The sequence below is a fragment of the Aotus nancymaae genome, unplaced genomic scaffold (assembly GCF_030222135.1).
Source record: "Aotus nancymaae isolate 86718 unplaced genomic scaffold, 86718_ANA_hifiasm-v0.15.2.pri h1tg000059l, whole genome shotgun sequence".
NCBI lineage: Eukaryota > Metazoa > Chordata > Mammalia > Primates > Aotidae > Aotus > Aotus nancymaae.
Window position 1 is genome coordinate 67,823,865 of NW_026988473.1, and position 21,595 is coordinate 67,845,459.

The 21,595-nt window shown below is 37.0% G+C and overlaps 1 protein-coding gene across 29 annotated transcripts in view; it reads right to left on the reverse strand.

Annotated features, from left to right (window-relative positions):
• Positions 1 to 21,595, reverse strand: part of DLG2 (discs large MAGUK scaffold protein 2) — a 2,157,409-nt gene that overhangs the window by 573,076 nt on the left and 1,562,738 nt on the right. For all 29 annotated transcript variants that reach the window (XM_064365356.1, XM_012469540.2, XM_012469543.2 and 26 more), the window contains one exon: positions 12,574 to 12,743. In XM_064365356.1, coding sequence (XP_064221426.1) covers positions 12,574 to 12,743 — 170 coding nt within the window. The remainder of the gene's footprint in view (positions 1 to 12,573; positions 12,744 to 21,595) is intronic.

A 21,595-nucleotide genomic window follows, 5' to 3' on the forward strand; every position in this document is an offset into this window, starting at 1 on the left:
ATATGTGTTGGTATGGAAAGGAGAGATTAGCAATGGAGTCTATTACAGTAGATCAGACAAGATAACAAGAAGACAGGAACACCATAATAATGGCACTGGAGATTTTAAAGAGAAAATTAATTGTGTTGTAAGTGGCTTTCAAAAGGTATGATGCCTGATTTAATAAGGCACCAAAAGGGAAAAAAGAGCATCCAGGGCCTTTTACTGTGGGTGACTAAGACAATCATTTGTATAAATGGAGAGGTCAAAAGCTGGAGTAGGTTACACAGGTAAGGGGCAGGTGGTGGAAACTGGAGCTAAGGAGACATCATAAGGTTAGGTTTCAATATGCTCTGAGATACTTCTGCACATGGCATATGCTGACACAGAGGCCCAAAGTGGGAAAACCAAAGAAATAACCTAAACATATATGTACATTTTCATAAAGCATAGAGTTATATGACACATCATAACTCAGACCTGCTAGAAACAAATTTATATAGTGCTAAAGAAAAAAATACCTGTGCATAACGCATAAGTGCACATACACACAACAGCAATATATTTTTATGTATGTGTGTATACATGCATACATAAGCCAAATACATATTGGTTCTATTTGAAATTGCTAAATATTAAAAACTTTTAATAAAGTCAATTCATTAATTCAACAAATATTCTAGTGCTTTAAAGGGAACTCCCTCAAATTTTTGCAATCTATCCATCTGACAAAGGTCTAATATCCAGAATCTACAAAGAACTTAAACAAATTTACAAGAAAAAAAATAAACAATCCCACTAAAAAGTGGGCAAAGGACATGAACAGACTCTTCCCAAGACATACATGCGGCCAACAAACATATGAAAAAATGCTCAGCATCACTGATCATTAGAGAAATGCAAATTAAAACCACAATAAGATACCATTTTACACCAGTCAGAATGGCTATTACTAAAAAGTCAAAAAAAAAAAGAACAGATGCTGGAGAGGTTATGGAGAAAACAGAACGCTTTTACACTGTTGGTGGGAGTGTAAATTAGTTTAATCATTGTGGAAGATAGTGTGGAAATTGAATGCTTTTACACTGTGGGTGGGAGCATAAATTAGTTTAACCATTGTGGAAGACAGTGCTCAAAGACCTAAAGGCAGAAGTAACATTTGATTCAGCAATCCCATTATGGGGTATATACCCCAAGAAGTATAAATAATTCTATTATAAAGATACATGCAGGTATACATTCATTTCAGCACTATTCACAATGGCAAAGACAGGGAATGAACCTAAATGCCCACCAATGATGGACTGGATAAAGAAAATGTGATATATTACACACACACACACACACACACACACACACACACACATATATATATATATATACACACACACACACACACACACACCATGGAATACCATGCAGCCATAAAAAAAGAATGAGATCATGTCCTTTGCAGGGACATGGATGGAACTGGAAACCATTATTCTCAGCAAACTAATACAGGAAGAGAAAACCAAATACAGCATGTTCTTACTTATAAATGGGAGCTGAACAATGAGAATACATGGACAATGGGGGAAAACAGTACACACCAGGGCCTGTTGGAGGGGGAGTATGAGAAAGGAAGAGCATCAGACATCAGAAAGAAAAGCTATTGGAGGCTGGGCTTAATACCTAGGTGAAGGGATGATCTCTACAGCAAACCGCATGGCACACATTTATCTACGTAACAAACCTTCACATCCTGCACATGTTCCCCTGAACTTGAAATAAACGTTGAAGAAAAAAAAAAGGACCTGTCATAATATTTTACATTAAATATTATATTAAGTACAATCTAATCCTTTAGTACCTTAGTATTAATGAATTCTTTTCTGCTTTTCTTTCTTTACCTTTCTGCCAAGTATAAGAATAAAAATATAATTATTTATTAAGAATTTACAATTCTTATCCTGAAAATAATTCTATGAATTACGTATTTAGATTATAAGCATTTTGCTGATGAGGAAAACGAGTCATAAAGAAGTTCATATATTTGTTCTAGGCTCACAGCTGCTTAAAGATATTCAGGAACTTCTTCATTACATATGTGTATGAGCATTATAAATGTTCATTGGTATAGTGACTTGTACAGTTTGTGCATCTCATAGTTACCATTTTTCCTGTACAAAACACAAATTTACAATCTTTACTACATTCTCAGTTTACACTGATTCAGAGTCTGTAACGGCAAAAAGCATTATATTTATGGAGAAATCAAAACTGTTTAAAAACATTTTAAAAAATAATGGAGAAGAATTGCCAAAATTTGTCACTATGTAAGCTTAATCACTCTTCCAGTTTTTATTAATGAGTAAGGTGGCTAAAATAAAGCCACAAGCAAGACAATCTTTGGATATAAATTAATAAAACCGTGGCTTTAACATTTTTGGTTTTAGAACTTAGCCTTAAACCAGCTATATGATTCTTAAGCAATAAGAGTATCTTAAAAGAAGTCATCTAATTTATTCTGTAGCTTTAGGCTTCTTTGGCGCAGGTCATAGAAACAAACAGTTCTGTACTTGTTTAACTATATATTAATAAATTCTTGGAAGTTATGATTTAATGTGTTCTGGGAAAGTCACTAGCAAGGCTTTTATAGTAAATCTATTTCCTGGAAACCATACTCACTTTAGATTCTCTTCCTTTACTTGATTTTTTTAGTTGCTTGGCAATCCTAAATGGATTTGTCTAATAATTTATTTCTATATATAATTACCTATTCTTTTACTCAATTGACTGCCCACATGCAGACACCCGAGTTGCTTGCAATGACCAAATCTATAACTGTGACATTAGAAAAGTTTTCCCTATTTTAAGAAAAGGCATTCTAAGTTAGAATGAATATTATCCAAATATCCATTACTGAAACATATGGCTATAAATCACCAATTAGATGATTGATTCTATCTGAGTATTGAGAAGATTAGCTCTGCTATAAAGACAAAATCACATACATCAAAAGTTATCTCAAATTAGTAATTTTTACAATAGATGGAATCAATACAGAGTATGAAATTAAAGAACTGTAAATTTAATTTGTTACAGATCACTGTTTCAAGAATCTCTTAGTATTTTATCTAAAACATAGAAAGGAATAAATCTGTTTACCCTCTGTTCTGTGCAAAAACAAACACAATCCCCAAACTGAAAACAGTCTGGGCATTAATAATCTATAAAATCTATAGAATGGATTTATTAAATACATTAACTCTTTAAAAGAGTTGAAGTAGCCATATTCATTTTTAATATTAAAGATTAATAAAAAGTAAAAAGTCAATATAAAAATATTTTCCCAAACCCAGATATTTCACAAAATATAGCAAAAAATCAGCATATTAATTTGGCAGGGTTTTTAGACAGATCCTCTCCAGTTCTGTTTCCTTAACATTTCCTTTTCAGATGCATCTGAGGTTCCTTCCACGTCCAAAAGTGAATTTCTAATCATCTCTCCACAGAGAGCCTTTCATAATCTTTCCCACCTCACAAATGGCACCCCAACTAAAACACAGAACCTCATCTTTGAAATACCACCATCTATTTTACCAATAAATGATATCAACATAGCTCAAATCCATTCACTTTTTTCTCCTTCCTCCAAGTAACCCCTAACTGATCTCTGCTCTCACTTGTGTCCTTTTCAATTCATCTGCTTCATAGTAGCCAGAAAGATCTTCTAAAAATTACATATTTTATCATGTGTCACTCACACTTAAATTTTCACAATAATTTCCCATTGCATTTAAATATAATCACAAATCCTTAAATATGGCCAACAAATCTAAGCATGATCTGGACTTTGCTCATCTCCGCCATATCATTTCATGTAATTAATTGTTCTATTACTAGACTCCTAGAAGGTATCAAGATCTTTTCCTACAGTGTAGCCATCATACTCACAAGCCTTGACTTCTGTCTGGGATGTTCTCCCTAGCTCTTTACCTGGCTAAGTCTATTTTAATTTATATTTCAAGGCTTAGCTTAAGTGGCACTTGTTTACAGAAGTCTACTTTGATCCACTGTTTAATTGGCACTCCCTTAGCAATCTTTTACATTTATTCATAGTACTTTTCCCAATTTACATTATAGGTGTTTTCCCCACCAGACTATAATCTCCTTGAGAGCAAGAACTATGTGAATTTTCTTTGTGAATCTCTATTGTCTGATTCTGTGCCAGGTGCATAGCAAACAGCATGTATTTGTTGAATCATTGAAGGACTGTATTAATGTATATCCAGATAACTCTGCGTTAGATATACATAATTGAATCCAGTTAGCTCAGTTGTCTAGACTGTTGATGCTTACTATATTGTACTCACATGCTCAAGGAAGGGCAGATAAACTGTGCACATGTTAAGTTTTTTTTTTGTTTGTCTGTTTTGTTTTTACTGTAAGTTCTGGGATACATATACAGAATTTGCAGGTTTGTTACATAGGTATACATGTACCGTGGTGGTTTGCTGCACCTATTAACCTGTCATCTAGGTTTTAAGCCTTGCATGCATTACATGTTTGTCCTAATGCTCTCCCTTCCTGTTCCCCCAACCCCCGACAGGCGCTGGTGTGTGATGTTCCCTCCCTGTGCCCATGTGTTCTCATTGTTCAACTCCCACTTATGAGTGAGAACATGCTGTGTTTGGTTTTCTGTTCCTGTGTCAGTTTGCTGAAAATTTTAAATTCTCTGGAGCATTTTGTCTATCCTGGTTATGATGAATCACATCTTCCCCTTTCTTTTTTTTTATTGTACTTTAGGTTCTGGGGTATATGTGCAGATCATGCAGGATTGTTGCATAGGTACATACATGGCAAGGTGGTTTGCTGCCTTCATCCTCCCATCACCTACATCTGCTATTTCTCCCCTCATTATTCCTCCTCACCCTCCCCTCCCCCGCTGTCCTTCCCCTAACTGCCCCCCCCACCCACTGACTGCAGTGTGTGATGTTCCCCTCCCTGTGTCCATGTGTTCTCATTGTTCAACACCTGCCTATGAGTAATAACATATGGTGTTTGGTTTTCTGTTCTTGTGTCAGTTTGCTGAGAATGATAGTTTCCAGATTCATCCATGTCCCTATAAGGGACATGAACTTATCATTTTTTATGGCTGCATAGTATTCCATGGTGTATATGTGCCACATTTTCTTTATCCAGTCTATCGATGATGGACACTTGGGTTAGTTCCAGGTCTTTGCTATTGTAAACAGTACCACAATGAACATATGCGTGCAAGTGTCTTTATTATAGAACAATTTATAAGTCTTTGGGTATATACCCAGGAATGGGATTGCTGGGTCAAATGGTATTTCTATTTCTAGGTCCTTAAGGAATTGCCACACTGTCTTCCACAATGGTTGAACTAATTTACACTCCCAACAATAGTGAAAAAGTGTTCCTATTTCTCCACATCCTCTCCAGCATCTGTTGTCTCCAGATTTTTTAATGATTGCCATTCTAACTGGCATAAGATGGTATCTCAATGTGGTTTTGATTTGCATTTCTCTAATAATCAGTGATGATGAGCATTTTTTCATATGTTTGTTGGCTTGTCTTCTTTTGTAAAGTGTCTGTTCATAGCTTTCATCCACTTTTGAATGTGTTTGTTTGTTTTTTTCTTGTAAATCTGTTTAGTTCTTTGTAGATTCTGGATATCAGCCCTTTGTCAGATGGGTAGATTGCAAAAATTTTTTCCCACTCCTTGAAGATGTCCTTTACATCCTTTGTTAGTTGTATTCCTAGGTATTTTATTCTCTTTGTAGCAGTTGTGAATGGGAGTTCAGTTTTGATTTGGCTCTGTTTAAGTCTGTTATTGGTGTATAGAAATGCTTGTGATTTCTTCACATTGATTTTGTATCCTGAGACTTCGCTGGAGTTGCTTATCAGTGTAAGGAAATTTTGGGCTGAGACAATGGGGTCTTCTAAATATACAATCATGTCATCTGCAAATAAAGACAATTTGGCTTTCTCTTTTCCTAATTGAATACTCTATTTCTTTTGCTTGCCTGATTGCTCTGGCTAGAACTTCCAATACTATATTGAATAGGAGTGGTGAAAGAGGGCATCCTTGTCTTGTGCCAGATTTCAAAGGGAATGCTTCCAGTTTTTGCCTCGTCAGTATGATATTGGCTGTGTGTTTGTCATAAATAGCTTTTATTATTTTGTGATATGTACCATTGATACCTAGTTTATTGAGGGTTTTTAGCATAAAGTGTTGTTGAATTTTGTCGAAGGCCTTTTCTGCATCTATTGAGATAATCATGTGGTTTTTGTCTTTGGTTCTGTTTATGTGATGGATGACATTTATAGACTTGCGTATGTTGAACCAGCCTTGCATCCTGGGGATGAAGACTACTTGATCATAATGAATAAGCTTTTTGATGTGTTGTTGCAATCGGTTTGCCAGTATTTTATTGAAGATTTTTGCATCGATGTTCATCATGGATATTGGCCTGAAGTTTTTTTTTTTAGTTGTGTCTCTGCCCGGTTTTGGTATTAGGATGATGTTGGTCTCATAAAACGAGTTGGGGAGGATTCTTTCTTTCTGTATTGTTTGGAATAGTTTCAGAAGGAATGGTACCAGCTCCTCTTTGTACGTCTGGTAGAAATCGGCTGTAAACCCATCTGGACCTGGGCTTTTTTTGGTTAGTAGGCTATTAATTGCTGCCTCAACTTCAGCCCTTGTTATTGGTCTATTCAGGGATTCAGTTTCTTCCTGGTTTAGTCTTGGGAGAGTGCAAGTGACTAGGAATATATCAACTTCTTCCAGGTTTACTGGTTTGTGTGCATAGAGTTGTTTGTAGTAATCTCTGATGGTAGCTTGTATTTCTGTGGAATCAGTGGTGATGTCCCCTTTATTGTTTTTTATTGCATCTATTTGATTCTTCTCTCTTTTCTTTCTTATTAGTCTGGCTAGTGGTATATTTTGTTGATCTTTTTGAAAAACCAGCTCCTGGATTTGTTGATTTTTTGAAGGGTTTTTTGTGTCTCTATCTCCTTCAGTTCTGCTCTGATCTTAGTTATTTCTTGTCTTCTGCTAGCTTTCGAGTTTTTTTGATCTTGCTCCTCTAACTCTTTCAATTTTGATCATAGGGTGTCGATTTTAGACCGTTTCTTGCTCAAGTGGGCATTTATTCCCTCTAGACACTGCTTTAAATGTGTCCCAGAGATTCTGGTATGTTGTGTCTTCGTTCTTGTTGGTTTCAAAGAACATCTTTATTTCTGCCTTCATTTCGTTACTTATCCAGGCTACATTCAGGAGCCAGTTGTTCATTTCCATGAAGTTGTGCGGTTTTGAGTTAGTTTCTTAATGCTGAGTTCTAATTTGATTGCACTGTGGTCTGAGAGACTGTTTGTTATGATTTCTGTTCTTTTGCATTTGCTGAGGAAAGATTTACTTCCAATTATGTGGTCGATTTTAGAGTAAGTGCGATGTGGTGCTGAGAAGAATGTATATTCTGTGAATTTGGGGTTAAGAGTTCTGTAAATGTCTATTAAGTTTGCTTGGTCTAGATCTGTATTCAAGTCCTGGATTTCCTTGTTGATTTTCTGTCTCGTTGATCTGTCTAATATTGACAGTGGAGTGTTAAAGTCTCCTACTATTATTGTGTGGGAGTCTAAGTCTCTTTGTAGGTCATTAAGACTTGCATTATATATCTAGGTGCTCTTGTATTGGGTGTGTATATATTTAGGATAATTAGCTCTTCTTGTTGTATTGATCCTTTTACCATTATGTAACACCCTTCTTTAGCTCTTTTGATTTCTGTTAAAGTCCGTTTTATCAGAGACTAGGATTGCCACCCCTGCTTATTTTTTGCTCTCCATTTGCTTGGTAAATCTTCTTCCAACCCTTTGAGTCTATGTGTGTCTTTGCACATGAGATGGGTTTCCTGAATACAGCAACTAATGGTTCTTGGCTTTTTATCCAATTTGCCAGTCTGTGTCTTTTGATTGGGGCAGTTAGCCCATTTACATACAGGGTTAACATTGTTATGTGTGAATTTGATCCTGCCATTTTGTTACTGGCTGGTTTTCTTGCCCATTAGTTGACTCAGTTTCTTCATTGCATTTTTGGTCTTTGACATTTGATTGGAGTAATTTCTTCATTGTGTCGTTGGTCTTTACCATTTGGTTCTTTTTTGCAGTGGCTGGTACTAGTTTTTCCTTTCTGTGTTTAGTGCTTCCTTCAGGAGCTCTTGCAGGGCAGGTCTGGTAGTGACAAAATCTCTCAGCAATTGCTCGTCCATGAAGGATTTCCTCTCTCCTTCACTTAAGAAGCTTAGTTTGGCTAGATACAAAATTCTAGGTTGAAAATTCTTTTCTTTAAGGATGTTGAATATTGGCCCCCACTCTCTTCTGGCTTGTCGGGTTTCTGCCGAGAGATCCGCTGTGAGTCTGATGTGCTTCCTTTTGTGGGTGACCTGACCTTTCTCTCTGGCTGCCCTTAGTATTTTTTCCTTTGTTTCAACCCTGGTGAACCTGACGATTATGTGCCTTAGGGTTGCTCTTCTGTGGGAGTATTGTTGTGGTGTTCTCTGTATTTCCTGTATTTGAATGTTGGCCTGCCTCACTAGGTTGGCGAAGTTTTCCTGGATAATATCCTGAAGAGTGTTTTTCAGCTTGGATTCATTCTCCCCGTCATCTTCCGGTACACCGATCAGGTGTAGATTAGGTCTTTTCATGTAATCCCATATTTCTTGAAGGCTTTGTTCATTTCTTTTCACTCTTTGTTCTCTTTTCTTGCCTTCTTGTTTTATTTCATTGAGTTGATCTTCAATCTCTGATATCCTTTTTTCTGCTTGATCTATTCAGCTACTGAAACTTGTGTATGCTTCATGAAGTTCTTGTGCTGTGTTTTTCAGCTCCACCAAGTCATTTACATTCTTCTCTAAGCTGGTTATTCTAGTTAACATTTCATCTAACCTTTTTTCAAGGTTTTTAGTTTCTTTGCATTGGGATAGAACATGTTCCTTTAACTCAGAGAAGTTTGTTATTACCCACCTTCTGAAGCCTGTTTCTGTCAATTCAACAAATTCGTTCTCCATCCTGCTTTGTTCCCTTGCTGTTGAGCAGTCATGATACTGTGGTGGGGGAGAGATGGGTCTCCCTGCCGCACAAAGCCCAGAAGGCCAAAAAACTCTCATTCCAGAGGTAGGCACCCAGAAAGTCAGTTAGAGAGCGACCAGGAATGATCCAGCTTGGTGGGCCAAAGGGAAGCCAACATTGCACAAGGTGGCCTAATTTTCCTGAGTAAGTAAAAGACGCAGCAGCTCCACTGAATCTGTGGCAGCCCAGCAGCACTTCCGCAGGAAGTCAAAGGAAAGGCCGCCTCCCCAAGCAGCTACCTGAGATCAAAACTATATAAATCCACGATATGGGAAGAAACCAGCACAAGAAGAATGAAACCATCACAAACATCTTCCTCTTTCTTCTGTTTCAAATCATGGCTCAAGCTCCATCAGAGCTGAGTTCATTTTGTCTTATATTAAAGGTAGTTGACTTTACCTGCTTCTCTCCCATTTAAACTTTCTAAGGACAGAGACTACATCTGATTTATCTTCACTCCAGAGTGCATGAGAGTTTCCATTGTATGAGTTAAACATTGGTAAGAATCCCCTTTACACATATTATAATTCAAAAACGAAAAATTATATGGTGCCAAGTGAAGTTAAAACTGTTAGGTACCATCAGAGTTAGTGTAAAATCCAACTTAAGTACTCAACTTACTCTGATTCGGCATTTGCTGTGTTTATGGTACTGGGAGAGGCATGAGGAATTTAAGCAATGACTAAAATAGTTTCTCTGTGAATCAATAAGCTTTATATAGAGAAATAAATCCCCATCAGTGACCTCTGGACAGTGACAGAAAGAAGTATGACTGACTCAGCATAACCCCAACAGGCCCTATAGGCTGAACTCTTTCTACAGCGATTAAGCAAGAGCCTGCTTCTTAGAGATATATAATTATTTGCCACAGTTCCAACCTGGTTCTCCCCATCTCAGTAGACCAAGCTCACCTGTAACCCCATCAACTCCTCTAATACATGGTATACTTCCGTTGGGTTATTGCCTAGGTATACCTAGTTGATTAGTGCACACTTCTCCCCATTTCCCCACTCCAGATCCCACAGCAATTTCTGCACCACTCCAGGGTCAAAGAAGAAAGCAGTTCAGACTAAAGTAAACCACCTGTAGCCCTAGCATCAAAAATCAAAATCAAAAAAATGTGTTCTTGATAATATTAAGTTTTACTCATCTGTTGCCTTTAAGTACTCTGCTGAGCAGCTGGAGGTCATCTAGTTGCTCAGCTAGCAGAAGGTCTATAAATGGATGATGTTACTTTGCTGAGTGATTAAAATTAGTATTTGCCTTAGGGCTATGCTGAACAATTACAGTTAATTGAATTATAGAAATAGCTACATATAATACATATTTTTTTTTTTTTTTTTTTTGAGACGGAGTTTCGCTCTTGATACCCAGGCTGGAGTGCAATGGCGCGATCTCGGCTCACCGCAACCTCCGCCTCCTGGGTTCAGGCAATTCTCCTGCCTCAGCCTCCTGAGTAGCTGGGATTACAGGCACGCGCCACCGTGCCCAGCTAATTTTTTGTATTAGTAGAGACGGGGTTTCACCATGTTGACCAGGATGGTCTCGATCTCTTGACCTCGTGATCCACCCGCCTCGGCCTCCCAAAGTGCTGGGAATAATACATATTTTTAATAGAAATAATGTGCATGGACATTTTGTTTGGCTTTAAAGCTCCTTGCAATATGATTTTAGTAAATGTGAGGGTTGAAAGTCTTTCATACCACTAGAGATTCTGGTATGAAAATGTCTCATTTTTTTTCTTTTTCCCAGATTTAGTTCTATGATTTTAACACATTTGAATTTAACCCATGAGGATTCTCTGAATATTTTCATTACATTACCAAACAGTTGTTACAAAATTTAAAACCATATGTTCTAAATAATAGTACAGTTAACATGCATACGTAGCTAATATTTGTTGGTCAGTTAGTTTGTGCCAGGCCTTATTTTAAATACTTTTTGTGAATCAACTCATCTAATCCTCACAACATCTCTAGACGCAAGTACTATTCTTATTTGCACTTTGTAGATGAGAAAATATGGCCCAGAGAGGTTAAGTAATTTTCTCAAGGCCAAACAACAAGTGAGTTGCAGAGTCAGGGTACTAATCAAGTCACTCTGGGCTACAGCGTCTGCATCTTAACCACCAGGCTATATTGCTCACCCTGTGCCAGCTATTGGTTAAATGCTCAATCCTCATAAACCCTATGGATTGACACTACCATTATGATCCTCATGGCCCAACCAAGATAGCTCTTCTAGCAAGGGGTTGAACTATGCTTTTAAACTCAGTCCAGACATCTTAAATACCACCCACTACTGCCCCCTAGAAAAGGTGGTAAGCTTGTTTTTCAATCTCATATAGCATTAGAGATTGAAGAGATTCTAAAGAAATTAGAAATGATTTACTCAAAGAGTACAGTGTAGTTATCTGGTCATAATCATCTAAAATATTTTTTAAATGTTAAGCTATTATAGATATTTTTTCCCAAAATACTTAAATACTATTAAGTTACTATTTAATGTCATCATTCTAAAGAACAGAGATCAAAATACTATTCTTAAAAATTAGTATGGGCCAGGTACAGTGGATCCCACCCGTAATCCCAGCACTTTGGGAGGCCAAAGCAGGAGGATTACTTAAGGCCAGGAGTTGAAGACCAGCTTGGGCAACAGAGCAAGGCTCTGTCTCTACCAAAGTAATAAATAATAATATTAATAACCACGTGTACTAGTGCATGCCTGTAGTCCCAGATATTTGGGAGGCTGAGGTGGGAGGATCACTTGAGCCCAGGAGCTTGAGGCTTCAGTGAGTCATGATCCTGCCACTGCACTCTAGCCTGGGCAACAGAGTGAGACCCTGCCTCAAAACAAAACAAAACAAAAACAAAAACAAAAATTAGTGTGGTAATTCATCTGTTTATGCAACTCCACAGAGTAACTACAATGATCTCAAGAGATATGTGAACATTAAAAAAAAAAATTTTTAACATATTTTGGCTATTCCAAGTGTAAAATGTAGTATTGGGTACAGCACGTAAGAATATCATAAAACTTTAAATATACCACAACAGTATTATAAAAACATAATTGTTATATTAGTATAATTTTAATTCTTATTTATATTAGTATTTTGCTAAATGAAAGGATTTGTCATTTGTCTCTGAAAAATTAGTATTAATTTGCTAGCCAAGTTATGATCCAGTAAGATTAAAGATTTATAGAAAAATATAGATGATTGTTGTTAGTTTTGTTTATAAGGACATTCCTACATAAATCTATCCTTTCCTTCTTATCTGAGTTCATATTTAGAGTACTGGTTTCCTTTACCCTTTGTAACCACTATTGCAGGATTTTAAATATCTTGGTAAGTGCCGAATGGCAGAGGATAGAGTTCATTACTAGTATTGTGGCATAAACTTCAGTCAGATGGCTTGTCACTTGTGGCTTATTGTGAGTCAATTATATTTTTATTACCTTTAGGGCCTTTGAACAGTTTGATTTCCACAACGGTCTCCAAAATAGGTCGTCTTCTACGCACATACAGCCGAACGATAGACCCCGCTTCCTTGAGGGCTTCCACTGCTTTACTGTGGGAAACCTCTGACACATCAACCTCATTCACCCGCAAGATACAATCATTGACCCTGCAAGGAAGGAAAAGAGTCGAGATTCAGACGTGGCTAGCAGGATTTCTTAAAGAATATTATTATGATCATCTAACCTTAAGAAGTGGGAAGGCAAAGAATCTAAGAAATTTTAAAATATTTAAATTTGGAAGGATACTTCAAATGAAGGAAATCTAGAAAACGTTAAATTCCTCAAGGCTTCTTAGTCTTCTTCCCAGCCACTTTTGACCACACTACTGGTCAGGTCCCATCCGAAACTCCAGTCCACTTTGACTGGGACTGCTTCATATGTGGCACACTTAGAAGGGCATGTATTTTAAGGCCTATGTCAGTTACATCATTATGTTAATTGGTTTGACTGACAGTTACAATTTGAGTGGTTCTCAGAACTTATTACCATGAACTATATAGACATAACAAATATAATTATTTAAAGACTCATTTTCTCAAATTTTTAATTTTCTAGTTATAAAAGTAATAAGTAATCATTTTCAAATATGTGAAAAATATAAAAATGTAGAGAGAAGAAAAAATATACTTGACTCAATCATCTAAAATAAACTCCTTAAGTCGGGCATGGTGGCTCATGCCTGTAATCCCTGTACTTTGGAAGGCCAAGATGGCTGGATAACCTGAGGTCAGGAGTTTGAGACCAGCCTGACCAATATGGTGAAACCTCGTCTCTACTAAAAATATAAAAATTAGCTGGCCATGGTGGCATGTGCATGTAGTTCCAGCTGCTTGGGAGCTGAGACAGGAGAATTGCTTGAACCCCGGGGGTGGAGGTTGCAATGAGCCAAGATCGCACCACTATACTCCAGCCTGGGAGTCAGAGTGAGACTCCATCTCAAAAAAAGAAAACAATAAAAATAAAAATAAAATAAAATAAACCTGTTAGCTTTCTGGTAAATTATCTTTCAGTGTTTCCCCACTCTCCTCTCCACCTCAATTCATCTCATATTATAAATACTGAAACTCAGATTCACAAAGTTCAAGGTGAACCTCAGACTGTCCTGTTCCTAGGTGCTTACTTTGAAAACTAAGAACCGCAACAAATTCTACATCAAACTTTTCTCTTTTTTTTTCATTTTCACATGTAAAGGAATAATCTGACATTTCCATAAATTTTTCCAGGTAGTTGAAAGTTATGTGGCCATCGACTCCAAATACCATTTATGTTCATGATAATAATTAATGATAACATTAATAATGGTTTACAGCATGGGGCTTGAGAGTACAAAAATTTCTTTCCCTCCCTCTGCATATCCATTCGAGTGTCCCCAGTCTCAGATCAACATGTTGCTCAGAGTCAAATATGAGGAGCTTCCCTTGCCTGACTCTTCTTTTCCCACCATCACATAGTCAGATCTACCTTCAAGTATTGTCTCAGTCCATCTAGATTTCTTCCTCTTCATTGTTACCACCCTGGTTGAAGTCAACATCGTCTGTCACCTGAACTACCTCCACAAATGCCTACCTAGTCTTCTTGGATTCTCTCTTGTTACCTCTTGATCCATTCACTACATAGTGGCCAGCGTACAGTGACCATGGCTGGTTGCTTACTCAACTTCCATTCCCCACTTTCTCCTTCCAAACAGTGTCCAGTTTTGATCAGGGGATCTTTCCTTAGCAAGTATTTGTTGCATGAATGAAAGAATAAGTTTAATTATTGGGTCCTCCATGTCCTAAGTTTGTAAACAGAATTATTTCCTTAGCCTCTCTAAGCCTCATCATATTCTCATCTCTAAGTTGGTTATAATAGTAATATCTATCATGAAGCCTTCTTGGGAAGATTAAATGAGATAAAGCACATATAACCACTTAGTACATACCCTGTTATGTAATGAGCACCTAATAAATGTTATTGATAGCAGTGCAACATTTGTTGATTTATAATATTCTCGATTATTAGTTCCTCCCTATAACTTTGTGGAATAAGACTTATTATCTACATTATAGAAATGAGAAGACTTCCAAGTGATTAAGTCCTGTGTTTAAAACTGTCAGCCATTTGAGCAGAGACTGGATTTGATTTCAGGTCTTCCTATTTCAAAATTTGAGCTTTTTCCTTTTAGGGCCACATGAATCTAACGTGATGAATAGTTTCATGTATGTTGTGTATATCAATTCAAAATGATGACTATAATGGAAACATTATATGAAAAGTATGGGAAGAATTTCGTATCTGTTTTTGCCTGTAACTTTCAATACCTGTTTGAGGAGGTGAGTTATAGGAACTCTTGCCTCAATAAGAACACAGAGCAGTCTCAAAATCTTGAGATGGAACATTTCACTTCCTAAGATTCTGTGATGTCATTTCATCATAACAGATGCTATGGCTTTAATAGGCTTACACATACATTTCCTCTCTGATTGACAAAAAACAAAAAAAGCGGGAAACTACCAATTAAAATAGTTTTGAGAATGTAGGCATCATGGGTGCCAGCTGCCCTGCAGCAGCTGGTCTTTTGAGAGTGGGTAATTTTGCCACCTCATAATGCAAAACATAATGTTTACCATCACCCTATGCTCAGAATACTAATTATATCTTAAAACACTGCTTTTCATAGAAGGGAGTGGCTGACATTAAAAAAAAATTCTGGCGGCTATATCGATTTGAACTCTATTATTATTTTTTTCTTTTTATACAGTGGGATCCTTAATTGTCAATTGCTGGTGTGAGAAAATCATAGCCTAAATCAGATGTTTGTTCCTGAATATGTGAATCAAGTAGGCAGCTTTAGTACTAGCAGTCAAGAGGCCTGGGTTTGAGTCCCAGCTCTTTATATCTGTGGGACCATGCTCAGGCCATTTTATCTTTTTGAACTTCAGTATCCCCTGAAAAGAGAGAGCACCAGAGTCAGTGAGAGCAGTAACTGTACTGTGTAGTACCGTGCAGAAGAGTACCCATGGCTGATGTGTGGAGATGTGTACATTGAAACATACCATAGATCTGAAAGTTCTTGCTATTGAGTGGATCAAAGATGTGCTCATGTTTGTTGAAATGTGAACAGTATGGAAATTTAAACTTTTAAGGACATACTATATGCAATATTAGCCAGTCATTTCACTTATTTGTTCTTATTTAAACAATTTATAAAGTATGGATCCCTATTTTATAGAATTTTACTGACAAGGTAAAAGTGCTGGTGAGGACAGGGACATAATTTCAACCTGGTTTTACTTTTTCTAGAGCTTCTACTGATACAAAGATACTCAGAGTTGATTGTTTTAATTATTTTTAATGATGGTGTTTGTAGGGGGAGGTGGGGCAGTTTACATTCAAATTCTCAAAATAGAGAGGAAAGTATGTCAGGCCAAACTAGGGCACTCAACTTCCCTTCCTCCCAGTAACTTGAAATAGAATTTGACTAGAGGGTCATAGCTATTTAAAATTAATTTGTTCTCTTTACCAGTAGATATAACCTTTGTGAGTAAAATCAACACCTGTATTCATTTTGAAGCATATAAATACATAATTAGCTTCAAAGTCAAGAAATACTTTGTCACAGTAACAAACACAACTTTTATCATATCTCTGAGGGACACTGTTTTACGAAGCCATGAGTTCAAGACCTGCCTAGGCAACAAAAGCATCTCTAAAAACAAAATGTTATTTACAAATACAGACTTACCCCCACTCTCACTCTACCAATCTAATTAAGTTGATAATTTCACTCTTAGTGCTTGATGTTACACACATAAGTCTACAGTATTCATCTGCAGCAATTTCATCTTGTGAACCAGAATTGTCTGCAATATCAACAGATTAACTTTAAAATTTTTTTCTAGAATTTCCTTTAGAAATCCTGGTGCATTTCCTTGCCGAAAATATCTTAGAAACAAAAAAGATAATATATCATTAACCTGTATTCACAGAGTCACTTCTAAATTTTGCATTAAATCAAATATTTTCTAACATGGCATAGCATCACTGAAAAGTAAAATAATACTTAGTGAATTATTTGCTCTACTTTGACAATATAAAGTAACAGGTAATATCTACTCTTTCAAGGTATAAAAATATGTTCTGCTGTTAAAATAAGATTTGTGATTTTATATGTTTTTAAGTATGTTAATTCATTTAAAATGACCACCAAATCACAGTGTTAAAAAAAAAATCCTATACATTATGCATAAAACACACTGGAAGGAAAGATAGCAGTTTTAGTTTGAGTCCTTTCTGGGTATGGAGATTATAAGAGCTTTAGAAAGCACATTTCTACTTTTATGTTTCTTTCAAATGTTTTATTTTGGACATCTATCACATCAGAGAACCTAAAAACATGGGCTTGGGACACTTGGTCACAGCCACACAGCTGTGTGGATCTCACCACAGCTCTAAAACTTGGGAGCTGTGTGACTAGAGACAAGTCACTTGACATCTCAAAGCCTCAGTTTCTTTATCTCCAAATAGGGATAATGAGATTATTATCGATTGATTGTTACTGTTATTGAGAGAATACACGTGAAATACATAGCATAGTACCTGAAAAATAGTAAGCATCAAAAATGTGAGCTATCATTACGTAAAAGAGACAACCATTTGCATAAGAGAAGATATAAAGAGACTATAGCGAAGGAAAAAAATACTAAAGGGAGAGAAAGAAAGAGCTAAGTCAAGATGCTGAAAGTGTTTTTAAAATTTTGTAAAAGAAAGGGAGGAAGAGAAGAGATGAATGGGATATTCAGGAAGAAAAAGTAGTGCTTTTAAGCATGGTGTTGGTACAAAAACAGACACAAAGACTATTGGAACAGCCTAGAATTATGCAGCACACCTACAGCAATCTGATTTTCAACAACACTGACAAAAATGAGCAATGGGGAAAGGACTCCTATTTAATTAGTGGTGCTGAGATAACTGGATAGCCACATGCAGAAGATTGAAACTGGACCCCTTCCCTAAACAATTTATAAAAATCAACTCAAGATGGATTAAAGACTTAAATATAAAACCTAAAAATATAAAAACCCTGCAAGATAACCTAGGAAATATTAATTTGGACATAGGACTTGGCAAAGATTTGGACATAGGCCTTTGACAAAATTCACAGCCCTTTATGCTAAAAACTCTCAATAAACTAGGTATCGAAGGAACGTATCTCAAAATAATAAAAGCTATTTATGACAAACCATTCATAGTGAATGGGCAAATGCTGGAAGCATTCCCTTTGAAATCCGGCACTAGACAAGGATGCCCTCTGTCACAATTCCTATTTAGTATAGTATTGGAAGTTCTAGCCAGAGCAATTAGGCAAGAAAAAAACGTAAAGGTATTCAATTAGGAAAGGAGGAAGTCAAATTGTCTCTATTTGCAGATGACATGATTGTATATTTAGAAGACCGCATTGTCTCAGCCCAAAATCTCCTTACACTGATAAGCAACTTCAGCAAAGTTTCAGGATTTAAAATCATTGTGCAGAAATCAAAAGCATTCCTGTACACCAATAACAGACTAACAGAGAGCCAAATCATGAGCGAACTCCCATTCACAATTGCTACAAAGAGAATAAAATACCTATGTATACAACTAACAAAGGTTATAAAGGACCTCTTCAAGGAGAACTACAAACCACTGCTCAAGGAAATAAGAGAGAACACAAACAGATGGAGAAATATTCCATGCTCATGGTTAGGAAGAATCAATATCATGAAAATGGCAATACTGCCCAAAGTAATTTATAGATTCAATGCTATCCCCACCAAGCCACCAATGACCTTCTTCACGGAACTGGAAAAAACCACCTTACACCTCATGTGGAACAAAAAGAGAGCCCACATAGCCAAGGCAATCCTAAGCAAAAAGAACAAAGCCAGAGGCATCACGCTACCTGATTTCAAACAATACTACAAGGCTACAGTAATCAAAACAGCATAGTACTTGTACCAAAACAGAGATATAGACCAATGGTACAGAACAGAGGCCTTGGAGGCAACGCTACACACCTACAACCATCTGATCTTTAACAAATCTGACAAAAATAAGCAATGGGGAAAGGATTCCCTGTTTAATAAATGGTGTTGGGAAAACTGGCTAGCCATGTGCAGAAAGCAGAAACTGGACCCCTTCCTGACACCTTACACTAAAATTAACTCCAGATGGATTAACGACTTAAACATAAGACCTAACACCAGGGCCCGGCGCGGTGGTTCAAGCCTGTAATCCCAGCACTTTGGGAGGCCGAGGCGGGTGGATCACGAGGTCAAGAGATTGAGACCATCCTGGTCAACACGGTGAAACCCCGTCTCTACTAATACAAAAAAAAAATTAGTTGGGCATGGTGGCGCGTGCCTGTAATCCCAGCTAGTCAGGAGGCTGAGGCAGGAGAATTGCCTGAACCCAGGAGGCGGAGGTTGCAGTGAGCCGAGATCACGCCATTGCACTCCAGCCTGGGTAACAAGAGCGAAACTCTGTCTCAAAAAAAAAAAAAAAAAAAAAAAAAAAAAGACCTAACACCATAAAAACTCTAGAAGAAAACCTAGGCAAAACCATTTCAGGACATAGTCACAAGCAAGGACTTCATGACTAAAACACCAAAAGCATTGGCAACAAAAGCCAAAATAGACAAACTGGACCTAATTAAACTCTAGAGCTTCTGTACAGCAAAAGAAACAATCATTAGAGTAAACCTGCAACCAGCAGAATGGGAAAAAATTTTTGCAATCTACTCATCTGACAAAAGGCTAATATCCAGAATCTACAAACAATTAAAACAGATTTATAGGAAGAAAAAAAAAAAAATCCAAAAGTGGGTGAAGGATATGAACAGACACTTTTCAAAAGAAGACATATATGAGGCCAACAAACATATGAAAAAATGCTGATCATCACTGGTCATTAGAGAAATGCAAATCAAAACCACATTGAGATACCACCTCATGCCAGTTAGAATGGCTATCATTAAAAAACATGGAGACAACAGATGCTGGAGAGGATGTGGAGAAATAGGAACACTTTTACACTGATAGTGGGAGTGTAAACTAGTTCAACCATTGTGGAAGACAGTGTGGTGCCTCCTCAAGGACCTAGAAATAGAAATTCCATTTGACTTGGCAATCCCATTCCTGGGTATATACCCAAAGGCTTATAAATCATTCTATTATAAAGACACATGCACACGTATGTTCATAGTGGCACTGCTTACAATAGTAAAGACCTGGAACCAACCCAAATGCCCACTGACAATAGACTGGACAAGGAAAATGTCATATATATACACCATGGAATACTATACAGCCATAAAAAATGATGAGTTCGTGTCCTTTGTAGGGACATGGATGAATCTGGAAACCATCATTCTCAGCAAACTGACACAAGAACAGAAAATCAAACACCACATGTTCTCATTCATAGGTGGATGTTGAACAATGACAACACATGGACACAGGGAGGGGCACATCACACACTAGGGTCTGTTGGGGAGGGGAAGGGAGGGACAGCGGGATGGAGGGGTAGGTCAGGAAGGGATAACATGGGGGGAAATGCCAGATATAGGTGATGGGATGGAGGCAGCAAACCACATTGCCATGTATGCACCTATGCAACAATCCTGCATGATCTGCACATGTAGCCCTGAACATAAAGTACAATTAAAAGAAAAGAAAACTCAGAATCTGTTTAAAAGGAGTAACTCTACAAATATTATGTCAATTATAATGAAAACAGAAATAATCAAAAGGGTCTTGTTTTTCTTCTATTCCTGAAGTCATTAAAGATAGGTTATGAACAAATAAGAGAAGCCAAAATCTTTTTAAGAAAAGACAAGTAGTTTATACTCACAGAGAGAATGAAAAAAATAATACCACCCACCCCCGCTCACACACACACACACACACACACACACACACACACACACACAGGCTGACCCATATGACTTCAAAGTATAATGGCCTGCCATAATACATCTACTTAATTATGTCTGCCTATTCTCTCTCTCTTCCTTTTGTGAAGCACAAGAAGTGTTACTGGGGATTTTTAAAGTCCATCACCAGCTAAGGTTCTTCCTTGTTGAAATTTCTTACCCTAATGATCTATATATTTCATTGACCTCATTAGGAGTTATGAGTTCATTAAAATAAAAAATAATAGAAATCAGCATAATTTAAAATTTTTACAAGAAAGGAAAAGGAGTGATGTTTTAGAGGCATCTGATATGTGTCAACGCAGTAACATCTACTAGGCCTTTTTTCCAATGAACATCCACATGGTTGCAGGAGGAGTGACAAGCTCATACAGCTTAACCTGGTTCACTTGTCAAGTCTGGCCAGTCCCTGCTTTTGGGAATGTGGAATTAAAACCATGAGATTCAGAGGTTCTATGTGAAAAGAAGAAATAGAAACTTGAGAGTTTAATATTAGAGACCATTTTCTTTCTTGTTGACTGCAAAATTTCAAAAGACTATCTGCAAAAAGATGGGGAATAAAGTAGATCTGTAGGAAGAAGGGTGGGCTTCAGACAGAAGGAGGAATTCCTCTAATACCTGTCAGTGTCTCAGTCCATGGCTATTCTTCCCAGTGCTTAAGGGTCCAATTTGAGAAGATACTTTGAATATCCTTCTAATTAATTCTCCCTCTTGATTAAGTCAGCTCAGGTAGATCTTTTACTTGCCAACAAACATTTCTGATTAATATAGTCAGATTTTGTGACCAGCACTTTACACGTGTTATCTCCCTTAGCTCATTCCTCTTTCCCTTTTAAAACTTAATTCAAGCTCATCTCATCTTCTGGGAAGCCATCTCTGGCCCAGTTAGCTGTTCCAGTGTTCCTCCAGTAGGTAGTTAGTGAAAAATATTAATAAAGTTACCAGACTTAGCAAATAAAAATACAGGACAATCAGTTGAATTTCAATTTCAGATAAACATTTATAATT